The sequence below is a fragment of the Pinus tabuliformis genome, chromosome X, assembly GCF_031772625.1.
Source record: "Pinus tabuliformis cultivar Carrire ecotype Pingquan chromosome X, CPIR1, whole genome shotgun sequence".
Classification (NCBI taxonomy): Eukaryota; Viridiplantae; Streptophyta; class Pinopsida; order Pinales; family Pinaceae; genus Pinus; species Pinus tabuliformis.
In genome coordinates, this window is record NC_142308.1 from 351828990 (window position 1) to 351853245 (window position 24256).

Genomic DNA, 24256 nt, shown 5'->3' on the forward strand with positions numbered 1-24256 from the left:
ATAATTTATTTTTAAATATATTTAACAATTAATATTATTTAATTTATAAATTTCAATATTAAATAATAATATAAAGTTACAAATATAATATGTATTTCCTCTAATTCAAATCTAGAGGCTTAAAGTATATATATTTTCATGAATTTTAATAGTCAAATCCATATTCTCCATCTCAAGATTCTTTTTCATATATCAATTTATGTCTAACTTGACTATAACTTTAAAATTAAATTATTATTACTCTACTTATTATTTTTAACATTTATATACATATTGTCAAAGGATCTTAGCAAGAGTGATTTGGCGAACAATTTGTTCCCACGTTGGTTGGGTCAAATCTTAGGAAACATGTTGTAACTAGTTTTTGAACAACATTTATGAATAATGACAACAGATTTTGATTATTACTATTAAAAAAAACATTAATACAATTAATCTTTAAAGTGATCACTACCTAGACATACAACAACAAACTACATAGAAGAGACAACTCACTAAGCGAACATAATCCCATTGAAAGATGATGGCAACTAGAGGCCACTGCCAATAGATAGATATAATAAAGTGTCAATTTGCTGCCATATCTATCTTTTTTTTTTTAACCATGGTGAATGGGTAATTCTTTGGACTATTCTAGGGGATGTCCAATATCAACTCTCGTGGATACCTTATAACACCAAGATATATACCACATATGATTTAGCAAGAAGCCCAATCCCATTGAAAGATGATGGCAACTAGAGGCCACTGCCAATAGATAGATATAATAAAGTGTCAATTCGCTGCCATATCTATCTTTTTTTTAACCATGGTGAAAGGGTAATTCTTTGGACTATTCTAGGGGATGTCCAATATCAACCCTCATGGATACCTTATAACACCAAGATATGTACCAAATCTTATGATTTAGTAAGAAGCCCAAACTTTGGGAAATGGGGAGTCTACTCCTTGAGCCCTCTCGAAAATGGGAAGTCTACTCCTTGAACTCTAGGAAATGGAGAGTCTCCTCCTTGAGCCCTCTCGAAAATAGGAAGTCTACTCCATGAACCGAAATCATAACAAACCATATACTCAATAAAATTTGAACCATGGTCTCGTTGCCCTTCAAAACTTATTGTTAAACCATATATCACTATATTGGCGCAGCACATCTAACTTTTACCATAATAGTAGAAGCGTTGGACACGAAGGTATAGGTAACTTCTAGGTGTTTGAGGTCAAACTAATTGAACGGTGGATCGCACGCAAGAAGGAGAGATCACCTACCCAGCGGATTTGCTATATTGGCGCAGCACATCTAACTTTTACCATAATAGTAGAAGCGTTGGACACGAAGGTATAGGTAACTTCTAGTTGTTTGAGGTCAAACTAATTGAACGGTGGATCGCACGCAAGAAGGAGAGACCACCTACCCAGCGAATTCAAATTCGAGTTCTTATGTGACAACATGCCTGTAAAGGAGCATACATTCATATCACCATACACCAAATGGCACCAATGATATAAAAGGGTTCATCTGTTCCAGGCTGCCTGCTCCTATCTTGTCACTCAATTTCCTAAAATACTTTCGAAAATGGGCGCCAACGAAGTTGTGAACCAGCAAATAATATTGAAGAATTACATAACCGGGCTTCCAAAGGAGTCGGACTTGGAATTTATTTCCAGCACGCTGACAATCAACTTGGAGGAGCTGAAGAAATCTAAGGCAGGAGGACAAGAGGAGGTGGTGGTGGTGAAGAATCTGTATTTGTCGTGCGATCCATACATGCGAGGGCGCATGAGAGACTACCACAAATCCTACATACCTCCCTTCACCCCTGGATCGGTAATCCTCTTCTTTCTTTTCTCTTATCTCTCCCTCTTGGTTGGTATGAAATGAAATGATACGAGTGGTTATAGGCAAGCTCGAAGGAATCGAAAACAGAAGCATGTGATATCATTCAGCAGAATCAGGGTCATCTGTCTCAATCATTTATCTGAATTAGGCCCATTTGATTAGGACCAACATGTTGGATATTTTTTGCAGCTATAAAAATGCAACTTATGGGTTTTTTTATTCTGTCAAAGTCACCCAGAACTTACGCCCGGGCTTGGAACCAACATTACTGCCTTAACAACTTTTCACTTACAAATTTATGTAGGAGGCGTAGGCTAGTAGACTAGTTAGTTCAAGTGGGATTTACTCCTCGCCAAGTCTCGGGTTTGGGTTCAAACGTCATGGGAAGAAAAGCGATGATAGATTAAACTATCTCAAAAAGCGTGTAGGTTTAACTGAGCCTTTCGCAGTGTAAATTGATAGCTCTTCTTCCATCTAATAAACAAATTGGCCCCAGTCTAAACTTAACCTAGTCACTAAAAAACATTACTGCCCTAACATGACCCATACCATAAAAGAACTGACTAACATAATATGACCAATTCCTTGAACTAGTTTGCTCCCTTGACATGATCCCTACCTTGAATCTTCTGGCTAAACGTTCCTGTACCTTGAAAGGCTTTCAATAATTGTATTCTCACGGGGAATGGGCTTGCTGGGTTTTTAATCTGGATCATTTTTACTCCAAGTGCTTCAGCTTGTCCAACTTGCCAATGCACCAAAGTGTGACAAAACACATCTGAAATGAAGTTACAGTGATATAACTAAAACAGATTGAAATATTTAATAAAGTAATAGCAAATATGTTTCTCAAAGTACCTTTGAAACACCACTGAATAAGGGCCATTTCACACAGACCATATATGTAAAAGTAAATAAATTAGCATGACCCATAACTTGAACCACCGTCACTGACGTGACATAACCCATACCGTGAAAAACTTAGACCGATTGTATTATTACGGGGAATGATCTAGCTGAGTTTTGAACCTGGATCATTATGATTGCAATTGGTCCAACTTGCCACTACATCATAGCGTGACAGAAAATATCTGACATTAAGTTACAGTGAATCAACTAAGACGGGTTAAATTAAAGCAATACCAAACATTTTTCTTCAAGTATCCTTAAAGTACCAGTGAAATCTTCAGAGTAAGGGCAAAAATAAATAAGCTAACATGATCCATATCTTGAACTCCCAACGTTACTGGCTTAACATGGTCCTTAACTTGAAAGACTTTGGTAGATTCTGTTATTACAGTGAACGAGCTTTCTGGTTTTGAACTTTGGTGATGATCACTGCAAATGATCCAACTTGTTACGAAACCATAGCGTGGCAGAAAATATCTGAATTGTAGTTACAGTAAATCACCTAAAACAGATAAATTCAAAGAAATAGCTAATATGTTTCTTAAAGTAGCGTCAAAAGACCATCGAATTTTGCAGGATAAGGGCTGTTTGGCATGTTGGAAAAATCGGGAGGCCTGTAGTTTAATTTAGATTTTCCTTTCCATAGTAATTGCTTGTGAATTTAGTTTGTTCCTTTATTAATATTTTTTTTGATTCTTTCATCAAACAATTACCATAACATGAACATGAAGATCACAAAAACAAAAGAACACAAAATATAGGTTCCAAGCCAGGGCAAAACCCCTCAAAGGGGAAAACCCAGAAAATTATATTCTTATAGGATTAGATCAAATGAGATATCCAAGATCCAATACCTCAAAAATTTCCACCTCTTATGCCAAGTCCAATCTTCCTTCTTTTTAGCAGATTCATCGACAAGAGATCAACAACAAGACACGTGCCAAGAAGAAATCCTCTCTTTCAGACTTCGGCTCTCCACTTCTTCTCTGCCACTTCTCCGATATTTCAGACCATAATTCTTCAAGTGTGTGTCCAAATGAGCTCCATCTTTCTTCTATTTATATAGTTAAGAGGGGGTACGAATAGACACGTCCATCGAGGTAGGGCAAACTTGACATGTAGGCCGACCTAGCACGGAGAGGGGTTTTTGACCCAAAATTACATACATAAAAGTTCTTTTTCTTTTACAATAGGTCCAAATAGGACTTTGACTTAAAAACCTAAAAGCATGAAGAACATGTTTGTCTAGAAAAATAATAATAATTTTTCTTTTTCTTTTCTTTTGCTTTTTACATAAAATACATAATGGTACAAATTATGAAGACCAAAACTAGTTACATTCTCCAACACTCCCTCTTAACTAGGGAGGTATTCATAATTGTACACCTGGTACATGGATACTCTCAAACTGAAATATTCTCATAAGAAGAGTCGGATTGATAAGCCATCTTTAAGCATCAATATCATAACCAACATTGACAACATAGCAAGGCCTTGACTAACAAGCTCTATCTTTCCACTAGATCAGAGCATAATGCTGGGAGGCTTTACATGAGACACCACACTACCTCTTAAGGCACATACCCTATCCATATGTTCACCAGATATGTCCTTTTAGGATTATTCTTGTCTTGGATTCTCAATCCTCAAAGAATATCGGTCCTCTTCGAGCACTCTTGTCTTGGATACCTATCCAGTCCTTAAAGTGTGTTGGTCTACAAGACTACTTCCTATCTTGGATTCCCAATCCTCAAGGAGTAATAGTCTCAAATGCTCATCCAATCCTCCAGACCCCATTCTCCTTCCATGGCTTTCACTAGACATATGACTGTTAGTCTTGGCCTAGTGTATGACACATGAAGAAGAGAATATAATGTCCATCTCACTCTCAATCAAAGAGGAGATCGCCATTCCCTTTTGATCAGGGAATAAATCCTTGCTCCTTTTCAAAAATTTAAGGAGACTTCTTACTCCCTCTTAAGCATAGAGAAGATTCCTCACTTCCTTTTAATTGGGAAGTCATAACCACAAACTCTTTAGCTTGTCTTTATCAATACATTAGCTACTAATTCTTCATGGAGATCTTCGAGTAGCTGCATGGTTCTTCCTTTTTCTTCGCATCCCAACAAATTGAGCTTTCATCTTCTTGGAACCAAACTGTGACAGGATTCGGGCCATCAACCTTTCATATCACTTTCCTTTATCAACAAAGGCATTATATTGAGCCAATTCAAGCATAGCTAGACATAGCTTCCTTTGATCATGACAATGATCTTCATTGTCATATGAACATCAAGTTATCTTTTTGTACTGCTACCTTTCCATCCCAATATGATAAAGACATCTTGACCACATAATCTTCCAAGGATTACCAAAGCCATCCGCTCAATCCGTATATTCATTGAGTCGAGTTCAATACAAATAGTTGTAGATATACTTGCCTCAACTACCAATGTGCATTTCTACAACATCTTTCTAGGTAGCAAAACCATATACTGACCAGATAACCAATATCAATAAATTACCTCATTATGATGGCCTTTTGTCAAGATATTAGATTTTGCTTACTTGATCAACATCCTTCCGCATATTGTACAAAAATCCCTCTCCATGTTTTTCACTTTTTCAATCAAAGTGCTCATGGAACAAATTAAACAACAAGCTGCAATATCTTCTTTCTTGGAGTTGTCAATGTCAAATCTCTCTCTTTCTTCAGAACACCATAATTGATGTTAATCAATATCATCAAACAAACTCTCCTTCCAGCATCTTCACATGCTTTTGCAATATGTCCTATCAGGGAGCCAAGTCATGTTCCAAGCAGATCATCACTATCAGAGTTACCAGATCATAATATCCTTTTAGTTAAGGTATCATGTCAAATTCTTTACTAGCTCCCTCTCAAATCAATATTCCTTTGCATGTTCTGTCTCCGTATTGCAACAAGGTTCTGCTTCATCTTTCAAACATCAATATGTCCCAGATTGAACTCATCAAATGGAAGCTTCAACATTATGTCCATTAGGGTTCTTACAGTTAGTTCCCTCTTTCCATCATGTTCATCATTATCAAGCATGAGTCTTGCATTTCTTTGTTCTTCAATCTTTTTCTTGCTCCCTTTATAATGTACCTGCAATTTTCACCGACAAGTACAACCAAGCAAAATATACAAAGACAAGAGCATGATGTCAATTATGCCAATCTAGGGTTTCCATGGTTTCTTAGAAAGTGTACTTCAAGGGCTCTAGTTACAAACCCTATATTTCTTGATCTAACCCTTATTAGGATTTTAGTGGAAACATCAACCCTAGGGTTTATTCAATTCAACCATGGCTAAGGTTTTACCATATACCTTAGATTATCCTTGCAAGATTTAGATTTGCAAACCCTAGATGTTTTATTTAAAGTGCTAAGGCTTCTATAGAGGGAACAACCAGAATACGGTTAGGGGTTTTTCTCCTAGGGTTAATTCAATCTAAATTAGGGTTCAATATCAATAGTCTGCAAGACTTCATAGTCTTTGCAAATCCCACAAACCCTAGATGCAAAAATGTCAATTTTAAGCCATAGCAAAGTCATCAAGGCTTATCACAAAGGGACTACAAAAACATGCAACAAAACCCTAACTATGGACATACCTCTCATGTAAAGATTACCATTATCATATCATTACTACGTATGATACGTGTCTCATATTATCTTTACCTAACTTTCAAGATTACAGGGAGCTACTTCAATGAATCATTCATCATGCATTTTGTCCTTCACTTCTTGTCATGACTTTATGCCACAATATGCCTTTCTTTTTAATGCTTCCGAAGGATTACAATATTGTAGCTGTAATTATATATATTATTGTCACGCCATACAATATTGTCATGAAATTTACTTTCACCAAGATACAAAGTTTCTTAACAACTTATAAACAATGGAATAAACACTAGAGATAAAAACACAATCACACAAATTGACACGCTTGTTTACTTAAGAAAACCAAAAGGAAAAATCTGCTATCTTTGTTGTGGTATTTTATTGATTGTTCTTGAGGAATTGGATCTATTACAAAGCAATTTGTCTCTGATAAAGCATTCTGCTTCTTCTCATTAATCTCAACTGATACAATTGATCTTGGGTTTCCTTGATCACTACTTGATCTCAACCCTCTAACATGCAACTGTTCCCCTGCTGCCTCCTCGACTTGCCCTGCCTCTTGCTTGATCCTACTCCTTCCTTGTGCAGTGGAGCCCCTATTTCCTTGCGCACTTCTCCTATTTCCTTGTGCACAAGGAGCTCCTATTTCCTAGCGCACTTGTGGCTCTTATTTCTTAGGATGCAAGCTTCCTCAAATCTGTGCACAATTAATCTCCTAAATCCTTTTACACTTGTGATCTCCTATTTCTTAGGACACAAGCTCTTCGCGCTCTCCACAATCAAGGATGATCTCACAAACTAGTGAACTGTCTTGTCTCACAAACCTTGTGTACAAAACTTATAATTTCCTGTTCTTTCATCCTCTTTATAGACCCAATTTGAGCATTAAAGGGGCCTAGCTCAATTTAGAAACTCGAGTTCTGAATAACGAGTTTTTTTAAGGTGGTTCACAGAAACTAGGTGTCTGCTACATCCACAGTAAAATCCAAGAAGATCAACTCGAAGGGATCTACTTGCCGGCCAAACAAGCAGGGCCTAACCCCAAGGGCGTCGAGGAGATTTGATCATGTGACCTCCCAAATGGCAAGATACTTAGCAAAGGGAACTCGACCAACTGAGCTAACCTGTTAACTAAGAGTCCAACTGATTCTCTCTCCAATCAACACTTGGAGTATTAACTCGTTCTTCTTTTAATCAAGACTGAAGACTAACTCACTCTAACTAAACTTCTAACTGCCACCTTGTTTTGTAGTTAAACTATTAAACACTCCACTTAACTTAAGCTCCAATTCTACGCATGCCATCTTGATGATTATTCCAGTAAACTGGAAACAAACTCATCCTAACTAAAGTTTAACTCATGAGCTCACACTCATATTGAGAGAAAGACAAATCGAGGTCTTCATTGGCTAAGGCACAAGGCAAAAGACCTTTACTCTCTACATTTTCAACATAATTGGTTATCTAATGTAGTTCACAAATACTCGGAAGAAACCTTTTGGCACTTTTCCAAGGATAATCTCTTATATCAAGGAAGTGGTTGTAAAAGTATTTTATTATGAATGCACCCTAGAGTGATTAGGATGCCCCCAATTTAAGCACTATGAGGTTGTGAGCCCCTTTTGGCTATTACCCACCAAAAGTGGGTGACCTTTGGGATAAACTTTTCTCTTATTCATCTCTTCTACCTAGTAGCCAACAACCATTGACAACCACCTTGTAGCCGATGTGACCTTCCATTCATATATCCGCCACTTGCATCAGTCATATGTCCCCTTCCCCATTTGTCAAGAACACATGTTGGAAGGTGGGCTCCTGATCAAATTGTACTTTATTAATTTTGCAATCAGGTGCTTATGCTTGTTTGTATTGGGGCATTTGACATGGATTATGCTGTAACTTGGAAGAAAGAAGGGTCTTGGTTGTAGTCTTGTTCCCTCACCTTAATTGGGGGGTTAAATTTCGATCCTAGTCCAATGGAACCTCCCCTAATGGCCCATGGCTTTAGGAAGGGACACTGCTTGGGAAACCATGATTGAAATAGCATATCCCCATCTATCCCTATTCCATACTTACCACTTTCCATATTACATTATGAACCCCTATTCCACCTCTTCCTTCGGGTCAACTAACCATTATTTCTCTGGGTTTTGGCACCTACTCATCCTTATACTTGGGTAGGGCTTGGAAATGCAACTTGGGAGGTTGATGCAGTTGAAAGAAACAAAAAAAAGCATATTATGGCCACAAGAAAAACAAAAGGAAAATCAAAATGTAAAAGATGGTCGGGGCTTACAAATTAGCACATGGGCAAAAGCCAAGGATGAGCTCTACCTCCATCATATGGCCATCACTTGATTCCTAGGCTAATGTTGCCCTATCTCATAGAAGACAAGGAACCTTTGCATGTCCCAACCCTGATGGGCGATGAATTGCCCCATCCTAAAAGGGTAATAACTGTTATACATCATACAAAGCAAGATCTCATTCCTCGAGGTATGAGTAGTAATACAAGGAAAGATAAGAAAAAGTAAAGGCAATTTAGAGGGGTGGAAAAACAAATGCCGAGGTAACTTGTGCATCCACGATTTCTCCCTCCTCATATCTATATACCTTGGATGAGGTATTCCATCATTGTCGATCCCTTTGACCATGACACTTGGCCATGAAGTCGTTTCCCCTTTATTCCATCAGTATGCACATGGCACCTCTCAATTGAAGGGTGGACCAAGGACATGTCACTTCCCTTTGGGGGTTGGGAACACATAATAGGATGGTTTATTAACCACTCCTACCTAGTGAGGTAACACCATTATGTGACGAAGACCCTAATTTTGGAAGAGAAGCCTCACATGAAGTTTTATTTTGCACATTTATTTCAAGCTTGGTTCACTTAGATGCAATAATGATTGATGTACCTGATGGTGAAAGTTGTAGCACTGGGTATTGTGTGTAATTGGCAGGTCGTTCCATTTATAGGTTTGGGCAACTTCACTGGGGTACAGGTTCTCCAAAGGGACACATTGACACCCACAGGTGATGCATTGAGAGCCATGGGACTTCGTGCAGTTGTAGAGCATCATTCACACCCATGGGCATCTTCAACACCTACAACGCCGCTGCATTTGCTTTATTATTCATGAGATGGTGCACCTGGACCCTCATGGCCCTAGCTGATTTAGCAGTGATCACATGGTTTGGTAGTTGATCCAGGGCCCAAATGAGGTTTGTCTCACGCTTTGAGAGATGAGGGCCCAAATGAGGTTTGTCTCACGCCTTGAGAGATGAGGGCCCAAATGAGGTTTGTCTCACGCCTTGAGAGATGGGAGGGCTAGTACCATCTTCCGTGCCCTAAACATTGGAGCAGAATCAGGATTATTCTTCACTTGGAGACCCATGAAACCTAAATTTGTGCCCCAAACCCACATTTGGGGGCTACATTTTGATTTTTCAGAGACATTTATGGGCCAACCCCTAGACCTTAATTTTAGGAGCCCTCTACACTTGTCATGGCACCAAAGGAACTCAATGCAAGCCCTAGAAGGGCTTACGACGACATGATGTCAACATTTCAACCCTCTTGTGTGAAGTTTTATCTATTGCAGCAACTGAAAATTATTCTTCTAACTCAAAAAATAATTATGCAGTTTATTTGCTTCGAAAAATAGCGAATAAAATCACAACTGCAATTTTCACCATCAAAATAATGCGGAAAATAAAATACTGGAAACTAAGAAATTCTACCACACACACAATACTTTCGACACAATTATTTTTGGACAATTGTCCGTGAAAAAAAAAAAAAAAAAAAACCAACTTGGGAAAACTGGTGCAACAGATGAGGGTTTTATTATTAATATTCAACAACAATTTTGAGTACCATAATTTAGATGGCCAACTGGCAATCTAATCTGAGGAAAATACTAGCAAAAATATCGTGAGAATTTTCACTCACCCCACAACTATTTTTTGCCTCCGAAATCGCTTCCCCAGCTACTGTGCTGAGCTCATTGTGTCATCCTCTGTGCAATGATTACGTTGGCCCTTTGAAGGTTTCAACCTTCCTTCCTTTGCCTCTTCTAGGAACTGGAAATCTTCCTCCCTGAATGCTACTGCCCTCCTCTTCCATCTGCTACTCACCCTCTGGCTCTATCTTCTTTGCTGAGCTGCTGCTTATGAGAAAATTGAACTGCCTAGGCAACTGAGTATTTGCAGTGGATGATATCTCCATCACCACATGGACTTCCTTTTATAATCCACTGTTGGAGCACCAATGGCCAAAATTAAAACTTAATCAATGGCTAGGATCATCTCTGGATCGATCCGTGTGAGTTTCTAGGAGATTCTCACCTTATCTCAATCAATAGTGATTAATTAACCATATTCCCTAAGTTTAGACTCATGAAATTTAAAAATAGGCTAATAATCTAATTGAGACACTTCTAGGTGGAATTTCTAGAAATGATTTCCGGGTTTTGGAGATCTCATGTATTCTAGCCTCTCCAAAAAATTTCAAGGCTAGAAAACATCCGATGCTACAAAATTTTACACTCCCTCTTAGCGAGGAATGTGTTCTAGTGTTGCTGCACACCCTGTCTCTGCATCACCTCTATGGGAACATACTGTAGCTGGACTGCTCCACGTTGTACACAATCTCTAATAAAGTGACATTGAATATTGATGTGCTTCGACCTGTCATGAAACACTGGAGTATCACAATAGACACTAGCCGCCTCCATCCTTTACCTGAACAAGCTTACTAGTAGCTTGCGAAGCCATTTAACTTTGCATGTAGCTGTGCAGACTGCCATATACTTTGCTTCTGTAGAGCTCAGTGCTACTGACTTCTGCTTCTTGCTACACCAAGAAATCATCCCTGATCCAACACTGAAGCAGTACCCGAAGTTACTTTTCCTGTCCACTGAACTGCTTGCGTAATTTGCATCTGTGTACCCACAAAATCTGACATCATCCCCTCGAGTATATCTCAATCCATACCCGACTGTGCTGCGAACATACCTCAGAATATGCCTCGCTGCTGCCCAATGTACCCTCTTCGGCTCTACCATGAACTGACTAAGGGTATTGACTGCGAAGCAGATATCTGGCCTAGTGTTGACCAAATACATGAGAGACCCAATAAGTTGTCTATACAAGGTGGGGTTGACATCCTTGTCATCTGATTCATCTATCTTCTTCCAGTTGGTGATCATGGGCGTGGATAGGGGTCTGCAGTCCTGCATTCTAAACCTCTTCAGAATATCTGTAATGTATCTTCTTTGCCCAAGGAAGATTTCCCCATCCTTCTGCCACACTTCCAATCTTAGGAAATAGTGCATCAACCCCAAATCCTTCATGTCAAATTCTGCTGCCAGGTTCCTCCTGCAATCCTCTATGAGCACTGATGATCCTGTCTAAAAGAGATCGTCCACATACAAAACTAGAATAAGTGGCTCACCCTCTACCATCAGATAGTAAAGGTTGGGATTTGCATCACTCTTGACAAATCCCATCCGCTGCAAGTAGCTGTCAATTCTACCATACCATGCCTTGGGAGCCTGCTTGAGCTTGTATAGTGATATCTTCAATTTGCACACATGCGTGTGCCTCTCATGAGTCTCAAAGCCCTCTGAATATTCTATGTACACTTCTTCCTCTATCATCCCATTCAAGAAGACTGTCTTGACGCGCATTTGGTGAATATGCCATCCCATCTGAGCTGCGAGAGATATAATTGACTAGATAGAAGTGTATCTGGCAACTGGGGCGAAGGTCACCTCATAATCTATTCCTTCCTTTTGTGCATATCCCTTTGCCACAAACCTAGCCTTGTACTTTTCCACACTGTTGTCTGTTGCATATTTGAACTTATAGATCCATCTTGAACCTACAACTGGTCTGTCTTTCGACCTTGGTACTACCTCCCAAACATCATTCGTCATGATAGAGCTATATTCTTCTACCATGGAATCTACCCACACCTGAGGTTGTGCGACCTCCTGAACGCTGGAAGGTTTTGTAACCTGAGCCACCAATGCTTGGTACTTGTCAGGTTGTCTGCGCTGTCTCTTTTTCGTCCTAGGAATTCCAATAATCTCTGCATCTCTTAATGTTTGACAAACCTCTCTGCTGGCTCGACCACTAGTTGTGGGAGGTTCTGCCAACTCTTCCTCATCCTGTCTCTGTTGCTCCATTGGCTGAGAACTCTCCGGATTTCTTGCACTTGAGGAAATACTGGTGCTGGTAACAGTACTTGACCCTTGCGACTGTCCTCTTGCCTGTTCCACTGGCTGCTGGACTAAAGGAGCTTCTGCTGACTGATTCTGATCATCTGCAGACATCTCACGAGATCTCCTGAAAGCTCAGTCCTCCATGAAATTCACGTCTCGCCTTGCAACTATCTTCCTACTGCTAGGAATGTAGATTTTGAATGCCTTTGAGGTTTTGTTGTACCCAATGAAGAACCCCTTCTTTGCAGTCTGATCCAGTTTGGTCCATTTATCATTTGACACATGGAAATAAGCAATGCTGCCAAATTTTTTGAAGTGGCCAACTTTTGGCTTCTTCACTGTGAAGACTCCTTCTGACATTTTCTTCCTAATGCTCTATGAGGAGTCCTGTTCTGAATATACACTGCTGTGTTACATGCTTTTGTGCATAAAAATCTGGGTAGATCCTGGTCATATAACATGGCCTTTGCAGCCCAACAATGGTCCTGTTTTTCTGCTCCGCTACACCATTCTGCTGATATGGAGTCGTCCATTCTCTCTTGATGCCTTCCTTTGCCCAAAAATTTGTGAAGTCTTTATCAATATATTCTCATTATCTGAGTGAAGCACCTTGATCTTCTTCCTTATTGCATTTTCCACAAGAGCTTTAAATTCTCTGAAACGATCGAAGACCTCATCTTTGGTCTTCAAGAAGTAGATCCAGGTTTTCCCAGAATGATCATCAATAAAGGTGATGAAATATTCGGCACCGCTAAGAGCTCTAATGGACATCAGGCCACAAATATTTGAGCGTATAAGTCCCAACACGCCATTAGTTCTGTTGTCACTTCTTGGAAATGTCGCCTTAGCATACTTCCCAAGTACGCACCCTTGGCACACATCACTGTGTTCAGTTCCAAGTTCAGGCACCCCTGTTACAGTTTCTTTGAGCATCCTGAGTGTTCCATGGTGTAGATGTCCCATTATCTTGTGCCATAATTCATTCAACTCCTTCCCATTGCTACTATTACCACCTATCAGTGCCATTGGAGAATTGATTTGTAACTGGTACAATTTGTTACTTCGAACTCCAATTTGTCTTACCTTTTTCCAGTTGGGTGTTTGACATACACTTTTTTCCTTACAAAGTGAATATCATACCCCTTATCCTGTAATTGGGATACCGAAATCAGGTTCATCCCCAACCCTGACACATGCAATACATTTGTAGTGCTGGTGCTTTCTCTTGACTCTCCCCGAAATTCTATGGTACCTCTCCTTATTGGAGTACATTTCGTTCTGTTTCCCATAGTAATATGGAATTCCATCTGCTCCTCTTTGTAGCTAGAGAAATATTCTCTAACCCCTGTCATGTGAGTTGATGCTCCACTGTCTATATACCAGACCCCTTGTGAAGCAACTCCTGCTAAGCAAGCAAATTCGTTCTCCAATTTGGAAGACAAATCTGAAGTCTCCTGAATGTTACTTTTGTCCATGGCTATAGTGTGCTATTCCTCTTTTCCACCTTGATGCTTGCTCTAGCGAACCGCTGCAAAAAAAACTCTTTGCGTCCAGCTAGAAATCTGCTCAAGAAAATTTGAGCTGCTCCATCTGCCGTTGGAATCACTTATTCATGAAATTTATTTATTTATTTTCCTTCTTCCTTCTTAGAAAAATCGATCTTTCTCAAGTAATTCGGCCTTTTGACAAAAGGACTGCGCTACTCCATGAGAATTTTGACTTGTTGCCCACACTGAGCAACAAAATTCCTTTTTTTCTCTTTTGAGCTCTCTGGTTGATTAATGAAGCTCTGATTCCATGTGAAATTTTATCTAACTCAAAAATTAATTATGCAGCTTATTTGTTGTGGCAAATAACGAATAAAATCACAGCTGCAATTTTCACCATCAAAATAATGCGGAAAATGAAATACTAGAAACTGAGAAATTCTAGCACACACACAATACTTTCGACATAGTTATTTTGGACAATTGTCCCCGGAAAAAAACCAACTTGGGAGAACCGGTGCAACAGATGAGGGTTTTATTATTAATATTCAACAACAATTATGAGTACAATAATTTAGATGTCCAACTGGCAATCTAATTGAGGAAAATACTGGCAAAAATATCGTGAGAAATTTCTCTCACCCACAACATTTTTTTGCCTTCGAAATCGCTTCCTCAGCGATTGTGTTGAGCTGATGGCGTCATCCTTTGTGCAGTGATTACGCTAGCCATTTGGAGATTTCAACCTTCCTTCCTTTGCCTCTTTTGGCAACTAGAAAATCTTCCTCTTGGAATGCTACTGCCCTCCTCTTCCACCTGCTACTCACCCTCTGGCTCTATCTTCTCTGCTGAGCTGCTATTTTTGAGAAAATCAAATTGCCTAGGCAACTGAGTATCTCCACTCGATGATATCTCCATCACCACATCGACTTCCTTTTATAATCCACTGTTGGAGCACCAACGACCAAGATTAAAACTTAATCAATGGCTAGGATCATCTCTGGATCGATCCGTGTGAGTTTCTAGATGATTCTCGAATCTCACCTTATCTCAATTAATACTGATTACTTAACCATATTCCTTAAGTTTAGACTTAAGAAGTATTTAAAAATTGGCTAATAATCTAATTGAGACACTTCTAGGCGGAATTTCCAGAAACAATTTCTGGGTTTTGGAGATCTCACGTATTCTAACCTCTCTGCAAAATTTCAAGGCTAGAACACATCCGGTGCTACAAAAATTAACATCTCGTTGGGAGATTTATTATGTTTTACATTAGCTACAAGGTTTGCTTGTGACCCTGATTAGTTCTTGCCCATTATTTTAATGTTTGAGGGGCTTCTAGTGTTAATTTTAGATAACAATGGTATGTTCTATGCTTTAGCACAATTTACTTCAATGTTCTTTATGAGCCCAATGACAATTTCCAATTATATCCGGTAGCAATCACATTAATTTAAACATATTGACAATAAATGCAGATAGAACATAAAAACATATGCAAAAGACAAGCCAAGACAAGAGGACACAAGATGTGGTGGATGCCAGGGAAAAGCACCAATGTGGGGAAGCCCTTTGATCAAATTCTTATTATTCATCAATAGTTCAGCAGAGAGAGTGAGAGAGAGAGAGAGTACAAATATCAAATTAACTTGCCCAAAACAGTCCTGTCAAATCAGCAGTCAACAACAGTCCACTGCAACCCTAACCAGAAAGTCAATGGTGGTCAAACTAGCTCCAAAATGTCCTCCAAGCAGCTCGATCAAGAACAGAGAAATTCGGCCTTTCAAGAGGGTCAAAGTGAACCCAAAAACAGTTTGGTTAACCCAATCAAACACTGCTGTAATTTTTGCAGTCAAAGGCTGAAGTCAACACTGAAGTCAAACTAGTGAAACTGTCCCAATCATCTCGAAAACTGTGCCAATCAACGTGGCCTTCAAAAATAGAAATTTTGGCCTCTAGAACAAAGTCAACGCTAGTCAAAATCACCCAAGTCAACGATGGTCAACATTGTCCTGTTTCTTGAAATTTTCGGCCTCCAAAACAGTCCTGAAATTCGTCCTCCTTTCACACGTGCGAAGTAGAGAAGGCTGCCTCCAAGCTGTACGAACCAATCAGGAGAGGAGAGAGAGAGATGTGTGATGTCCAAATGAGGAGAGAGGTCACTCCTATTTATACACTTCGTTGAGGGTGAGGAGGCACATCTATTGGGCTTATGAGACTACATTTGTCTGAGGTCGACCTTGACAATTTGTGATGAGAGAGAATAAATTCAAAATTCCATTTCAGCTTGTCAAAATGAGATGATCAATATATCAAATTGGACCTCTCGAAAAGAGGAATCCAATGCAATAATCATCTCCATCATATGAGCTGTCCTAAGGTGGAATTTGGCCGTAGTTTCCAATTTTAATGCTCCCTCTCAATTAGGGAGAATTCCACCTACCAATCCATCTGCCGTCATCATGTCATCCTGTCATCTTGTACCATCCCTGTCATCACTGCCCTGCTCTGCTTTGCTGAACCACAAAGTAATAATGAAGAAGTGATCGAGAGTGAGTCATAAGATCATACCACTCTCCATTGGCAAAAGTCAGTCTTTGATTCGAGATCAAGTTGTTGAACACCATGCATCCTAGTCATTGGGAGTACGACAGTACACGATGCGTCCATTGGTAGTGCTATGGTCCCTAACCATCTTTTTCCAACTCATTGGCCAGATGAGAAGTACTTCCCATGAGTCCCAGATTCCATGGGTAGGATGTGTGCTGGGCCATCGACAAGAGAAGGTGAACCACTCATCTTGCTCATATGCCATAGGAGAAGGTGAACCACTCATCCTATGCATATGTCAATCGTAGGGGAAGGTGAACCACTCACCCTACATGCATTTGTCCGGGTAGGGGAAGGTGAACCACTCACCCTATACACATGTCAACCATAATGGGGTATCACACGGGAAGGTGAACCACTCACCCTGTATCTAGCGCACCACTAGGGGAAGGTGAACCACTCACCCTATGGTCGCTCATAGCTCCAAGAAGTACCCTAAGCCTGCAGGAGCTCCTAGAGCTCTATGTCCAACACATATGAGACCTTCATAGGAGGGTCATTCTGCAACTCCAAGTCTCTCTCAGAAGGTTAAGAATTTGACGTTCCCCAAAGGTTTCATGAAAATGCTTGCGACCTGCTCATCTGTTCTAATGTGTTGGAGCCTTAGTGCTCCCCGTTGTACCATATCTCGGATAAAGTGGTACCTGATATCAATGTGCTTGGAGCGGTCGTGGAACATGGGATTCTCTAATAGGCGAATCCCACTCTGGTTGTGGCATAAGATCACGGTGGTATCTAGCACGTGCTCAAAGAGCTCACTCAACCAAACAGCGTCACAATAGGCCATACTCGCAACAATGTATTCGGCCTCGGTGGTGCATAGTGCAACCGATTTCTGCTTCCTGTTCATCCAAGTATTGAAACAAACCCCAAAGAGAAGTAGCACCCAAATGTGCTCTTACAATCCACCACACTGCGAGCCCAATCAACATCTGAATATCCATGTAGCCTGAAGTTTCCGACAATGTATCTCAGTCCATAGTGGATTGTGCCTCAGAGATACTCAAGAGATTCTTAGCAATAATCCGGTGAATGTGATGAGGCTCGACCATAAATTGATTCAACGTGTTCACAACGAAGCATATGTCAGGACGTGAGTTGACCAAGAACATCAGGCCCCCCACAAGTTGACGATACCCGGAAGGATTCACTAATCCAGGGCCAACAACACTTCCACATAGCTTCTTAAAGTTGAGTTCCATTGGAGTAGTCACGAAGTTGCAATCCACCATTCCACATCTTTCAAGTAGCTTCACAATGTATTTTCCTTGAGAAAGGAAAATCTCACTTGGCTTTTTCTAGACCTCCAACCTTAGGAAGTAATGCATCAGTCCTAGGTCCTTCATCTCGAATTTGGAAGCCAACTCCCTCTTGCATTGATGAATGAGAGGGTCATCCCCTGTCAGAAAGAGATCATCCACATAAAAGACCAGAACGAGAGGCTTGTCCTTTTCAACCTTGAAGTATAGGTTCGGGTCAACATTGCTTCTTGTAAATCCCAACTTCATAAGATAGCTATCAATCCTCTCATACCAAGCTCGAGGGGCTTGCTTTAACCCATAGAGGGATTTCTTCAACCTGCATACATGTGTCTTATTATCTTGAACTTCAAACTCCTCAAGTTGTTCCACATAGACTTCCTCTTTAAGCAAACCATGCAAGAAGGCGTTTTTGACATCCATCTGGTGTAGGCTCCATCCTTGCGAAGTGACAAGGGCTATGATCAAACAGATGGTGGTATATTGGGCAATCGGTGCAAATATCTCATCATAGTCTACTCCTTCCTTTTGAGAGAAGCCTCGAGCAACAAATCTGGCTTTGAACTTCTCAGCACTCCCATCAGCGCCATGTTTGATCTTGCAGAGCCATTTTGAAGTGACCATTGACTTATCCTTGGGTCTAGGAACCACATCCGAGACATCATTCTTCATGACTGACTCATACTCCTCGTTCATTGCATCCTTCCAAACTTGGTGTTTCATGACTTCTTCGGATGTGCAAGGCTCAAATTGTACAATGGTACTCATGGCAGCTAAGTACCCTTGGTACCTATTCAACTTCTTGCTTTCACGAAATGTCCCCTTCAGTGCAATATGCTTCTCAGCATCTTCAAGAGTGTCTTTGAGCCACACATTTCTTTTTCTTAAAGTAGTGGGCTCACTTGGAGGTGGATCAATGGGATCCATAAGACCTTCAACATTGGGCATCGATTCATTAGATGGAGGTTCATCCGGCTTTTTTGCATCAACATCATCATTGTCCTTCCTAGGGATAGCAAGATCTCAAATCTTTCTAAGAGTAGAATCTTCATCGAAAGTGACATCATGACTTAATTCCACTTTCCTTTGACCAGGCACACAGATCCTATATGCCTTAGAAGTTTCACTGTAGCCCACAAACGTTCCTTTTTTCTCAAATGCATCTAGTTTGTTTCTTTTCTCTTTCGACACACGAAAATATATGGGACAACCAAAAATTCTAAAATGAGAAACATCAGGCTTCTTACCGGTGAAAACTCCTTCGGGTGTCTTGAAGTCCAATGCTTGATGTGGGCATCTATTTTGAACATATACAACGATGTTGGCAACTTCTCCCCATAAGAACTTCTGTAGACCTTGGTCATGAAGCATGGCATGGGTGGCTTCTATGATAGTACGATTCTTCCTTTCGGCAACACCATTTTGTTCAGGATTATATGCAGTAGTGGTCTCCCTCTTAATGCCAACTTCTCTACAATAGTCTTTGAATTCATTTGACTCATATTCGGTACCATTATCGGTCCTCAATATTTTGATCTTCTTCCTTGTTTGATTCTCGACGAAGGCTTTGAAAGAGCGGAACCATTTGAACACTTCATCCTTCTTCTTTAAGAAATAAAGCCATGTTTTGCAAGAAAAGTCATCCACAAAAATAACATAGTACACATATCCACCCAAAGATGTCACGGGCAACATATCTGATAGATCAAAATGGACCAATTGAAGAATATCGGTGGTTTGAGTTTCACTTGAGGGGAATGGTCCCCTTGTATGTTTTTCAACTTCACAACCTTGACAAACACCTGCATGATCTAAGTTGAATTTGGGCATACCTGTGACCATCTTCCTTACATCAGGTAAGGCTTTGAAATGAAGGTGAGCAAATCTCCGGTGCCATAATTCGGATTGAAGAGAAGTATCACAAGTCATTGCTTCCAACAGACTTCCTTCAACCTAATAGAGATCTTCAACCCCGAATCTAAGAGTGAATGAATCTCTTGGGTTCCTTTGCCAAACACGAATCTTCCCATCAATGAATGACACCTTGAAACCTTTATCTTCCATCGCAGAAATATAGACCAAGTTCTTTTTCAGATCGGGTACATATAATACTTCTTGTAGCTGGAGGGTTTGACCTTGATTTAAGTGAAGAGTAATAGTCCCAATGGCTTTCACGGGATAAGTGGTATTATCCCCAAGTATAATCTCCATATTCGTCTTCTTTTCAATCAAGTTAGAGAGAGCTTCTTTGTACCCAGTGAAGTGCCTTGAGGCACCGTAATCAATGAACCAATGATTCAATGTATTCGAAGGAGAGGCAGTGGTGAGGGAAGAAATAAGATAAAATTATTTTTGCTTTACAACATTAACTTCTTCATACCTGGAGTTTCTCAACTTCTTGGGAGGACAACCATTTCCATTTCGAGCAGCAAGAACATTCCTCTTTCTTTTGTTATTGAACTTGTTGTTCCTTTGATTGCCATTGCCCTTGAAGTTGTTGTTATGGTTGTCATCATCTCTTGGAGTATCCTTCTTGTGAGGACACTCTCTAGCGAAGTGGCCAAACCCGTTGCAATTGAAGCATCTTTCTTTTCTTCCTCATTTATATCTCGGCTTGAATCCTTGTCCTTGATTCCTTGGATCAACATTGTTCCTCCTCTTAGAATGAGCGGAGAAGGCGGTAGGATTGTTTCCTTTTGAGGGCTTGTCTCTTTCCATCATCTTTATTTCTTCTTGAGTGCATCTAGCCAATAATGCATCAAATCTCGGAATCCTGTGGTTGTTGAGGATGGTAGTGTTGAGCATATCCCATTCTCTTGTAGGGCCTCCAAGTGCAATAAGAGTAACCCCTTTGTCACCAATGACTTCTCCAATAGATAGGAGATCATTCTTGATCTCGGTAATCCTCATGAAGTAGGATTCGATGGATTCTCCTCTATCCATCTTGATGTCTTTCAACTTGTTCTTGAGAAAGAGAACTTGATTTGCATTATTTACTTTGAACATCCCAACTAACTTGTCATACATCTCCTTAGATGTTTCCAAATTAGAAATATAGGCAACCAAAGGCTTGTGAATAGAATGAACAATAATTTTCTTAGCTTTAACCTCATCTTTCTTGTACTTTGTTTGTGCAGTTGCGGATGCATTTGAAGGAGGCTCCACAATTCTTCCTTTGATATAGTCCATAGCATCGTTTTCTTCCAATGTCAAATCTAGAGTCATCTTCCATGCATGATAGTCGGATTTTTCCTTAACCTTGCCCTCGGATTTGAAGAAAGATGTAGTCGTCATTGGGACTAGGTCCAAGTCCTTGTCCAACAACTTCCCTTAGTGATTGCTTTTGCTCACTCTTGCTTGGGCTTTGTCTTCCCCTGAGCTCTGATACCATGTTAATTTTAGATAACAATGGTATGTTGTATGCTTTAGCACAATTTACTTCAATGTTCCTTATTAGCCGAATGACAACTTCCAATTATATCCAATAGCAATCATGTTAATTTAAACACATTGACAATAAATGTAGATAGAACATAAAAATATGTGCAGAAGACAAGCCAAGACAAGAGGACAAAGGATGTGGCGGATGCCAGGGAAAAACCCCAATGTGGGGAAACCCTTTGATCAAATCTTTTTATTATTCTTCAATAGTTCAGCAGAGAGAGAGTACAAATATCAAATTAACCTGCCCAAAACAATCTTGTCAAATCAACAGTCAACAATAGTCAAATGTAGCCCTGACCAGAAAGTCAATGGTGGTCAAAGCAGCTCCAAAATGTCCTCCAAGTAGCGCGGTCAACAGCAGATAAATTCGGCCTTCCAAGAGGGTCAAAGTCAACCCAAAAACAATTTGGTCAACCCAGTCAAACATTGCTGTAATTTATGTGGTCAAACGCTAAAGTCAATGCTGAAGTCAAACTAGTCAAACTGTCTCAATCACCTTGAAAACTATGCCAATCAATGCGGCTATGAAAAATCGAAATTCTGCCCTATAGAATGAAGTAAACGCTGGTCAAAATCACCCAAGTCAATGCTGGTCAACTCTGTCTTGTTTCCTGAAATTTTCGGCCTCCAAAACAGTGCTGAAATTCGTCCTCCTTTCACATGTGCGAAGTAGAGAACATTGCCTCCAAGCTGTACGAACCAATCAAGAGAGGAGAGAGAGAGATGTGTGATGAGATGAGTGATGTCCAAATGAGGAGAGAGGTCACTCCTATTTATACACTTCGTTGAGGGTGAGGAGTCACATCTATTGGGCTTATGAGCCTACATTTGACTGAGGCCGACCTTGACAATTTGTGCATGAGAGAGAATAAATTCAAAATTCCATTTCTGCTTATCAAAATGAGATGATCTTTATATCAAAATTGGACCTCTCGAAAAGAAGAATCCAATGCAATAATCATCTCCATCATATGAGCTTTCCTAAGGTGGAATTTGGCCGTAGTTGCCAATTTTAACATCTAGGCATCATTAGACATTAGTAGCACACATATATATTAGAGATCATTTATTTTTGATCTTTCATCATCTCATTACTTGGAATTTCAGTCCTCTTGAGCAATTCACACTTTTCTCTTCTGGAGGATTTGGAGTAATCTTAATGCACTTTGACATTTGGAGGTAATTTGTCTATCTTTGGAGCTATTATTTGGATGAATGGAATGGATTCTTTGCATGTTATCTTGTAAGTGTATCTAGATGTTGAAAATTTGTTTCTTACATTTCTAATGTATGGAATTTTTTTGATTCTAGCAATTGTAATTGTGTCTTAATTTGTTGAATATCTATTGAATGCCAATCTAGATGATCGATTGCATACATTACTCATAAATAATGTGTAAATGTGTAAGGACCCATCTTAAATTAATGGAGACATAGAGATATTAGCATGCACACGAGACATGCATATGATAGCTACATATGCTTGCATCGCCTGCATTGCACTAGTATATATATTAGTTAATATTGAAAGAAACGTCCGTATTTAGGTAACGAATTAACTATTGAAATGAATACCTAACTTACAAGAATATAGTAGGGTATATGATATACGTACCACCACCATAATACATATATATAATTCTACCATATAAAATTAAAGGAAAGTATATATATATATATATATATATATATATATTAAATAGTGAATGTAATAAAGAGAAGAATATATAAAACCATAATACTATGAAAATAATTCGATTTAAACAAAAGTGAAACATAACATTATGATAAAGGAGATATTGTATAAATAAGAGTGCATGGTCAGCAAATTGGGAAGGGGAGAAGGCGGTGACCGCCTCTACAACTTATGAACTTATCAAATTAAAACAATAAAGAAAGAGGAAGCAGTGGAGGAGTCTCTGAGGGCATAAAAGGAGGAAGGGTATTGTAGAAAGGGGGACATTCTTTGACACAGAGGGAGGCAGAGGAGGAACTAACAAGAGGAAGACATAGAGAATAATGGAGCTTGAGCAGTTGTTCTTGAGACTTTTGGGCACGGGGACCAAAATACTTCAAATTTGAAGTATTTTGGGGCTGGGTGCTGAGACTGTACCTAGTTTGGCTTGGAGGTTTTTGGTGTTTTGGTAACGGGAGAGGGAACTGGAGCGGGAACTAGAGCGAGAACTGGAGCAAATCAGAAGCATCTTCAACCAGGTAGGTACTCAACATCAACATCAGGTAGGTACTCAACAACAAATTGATAAATTCTTATATTTTGAATAGTTATATCCTGTTAAAAATTTCAGGGCTTTACAAAATGAATGTCCTTAGTGGTGAACTCTTGGTAGCTCTCCCATGAAAAATGCATCTTCCATTGGATAGGAATTGTTGAAATTTTGCTTGCTAGGGCATTAAAATTTTGGCTTCCTTAGAAGCTCTTTGGCTGATTTAATGCATTGAGGAGTCCATACTCCCAAGGAACAAGGGACTGGTACATTTGGTTGGTGATCACATCTTAATTTTATCCATATTTTCTCTCTCTGAATTCGATCCTTTCAAGGCTGGGTTAGGAAACTAGGGTTTGGTATGATTCCCTAGGCAAGAGGAATTTTGGTGGTTGGAGAGGCTAAACATCAAGAGGATAGTATTTGCCACTAAATCTATCATTTTGGTGGGCATCCACTTCAATTTCATCTTTAAATTTCCTTGCCCTAATTGCTTGCGTAAGAGGGAAACAATGGCTCTCCTTCCTTCAACTTAAGGGCCTCCTCAAGGTTTTATAAGCCTTGGCTTAGCTGGTATACATTGTAAGAAATCTTTTCTCCT

General features: G+C 39.7%; 1 protein-coding gene across 1 annotated transcript in view; it reads left to right on the top strand.

The window, feature by feature from the left end:
• The first annotated feature begins 1315 nt into the window (after positions 1 to 1315).
• The window catches only part of LOC149139908 (2-alkenal reductase (NADP(+)-dependent)-like), a 79114-nt gene continuing 56173 nt past the window's right edge, over positions 1316 to 24256 (top strand). Inside the window, exon 1 of the mRNA XM_089446564.1 lies at positions 1316 to 1825. Coding sequence (XP_089302690.1) covers positions 1574 to 1825 — 252 coding nt within the window. The 5' untranslated portion in view covers positions 1316 to 1573. The remainder of the gene's footprint in view (positions 1826 to 24256) is intronic.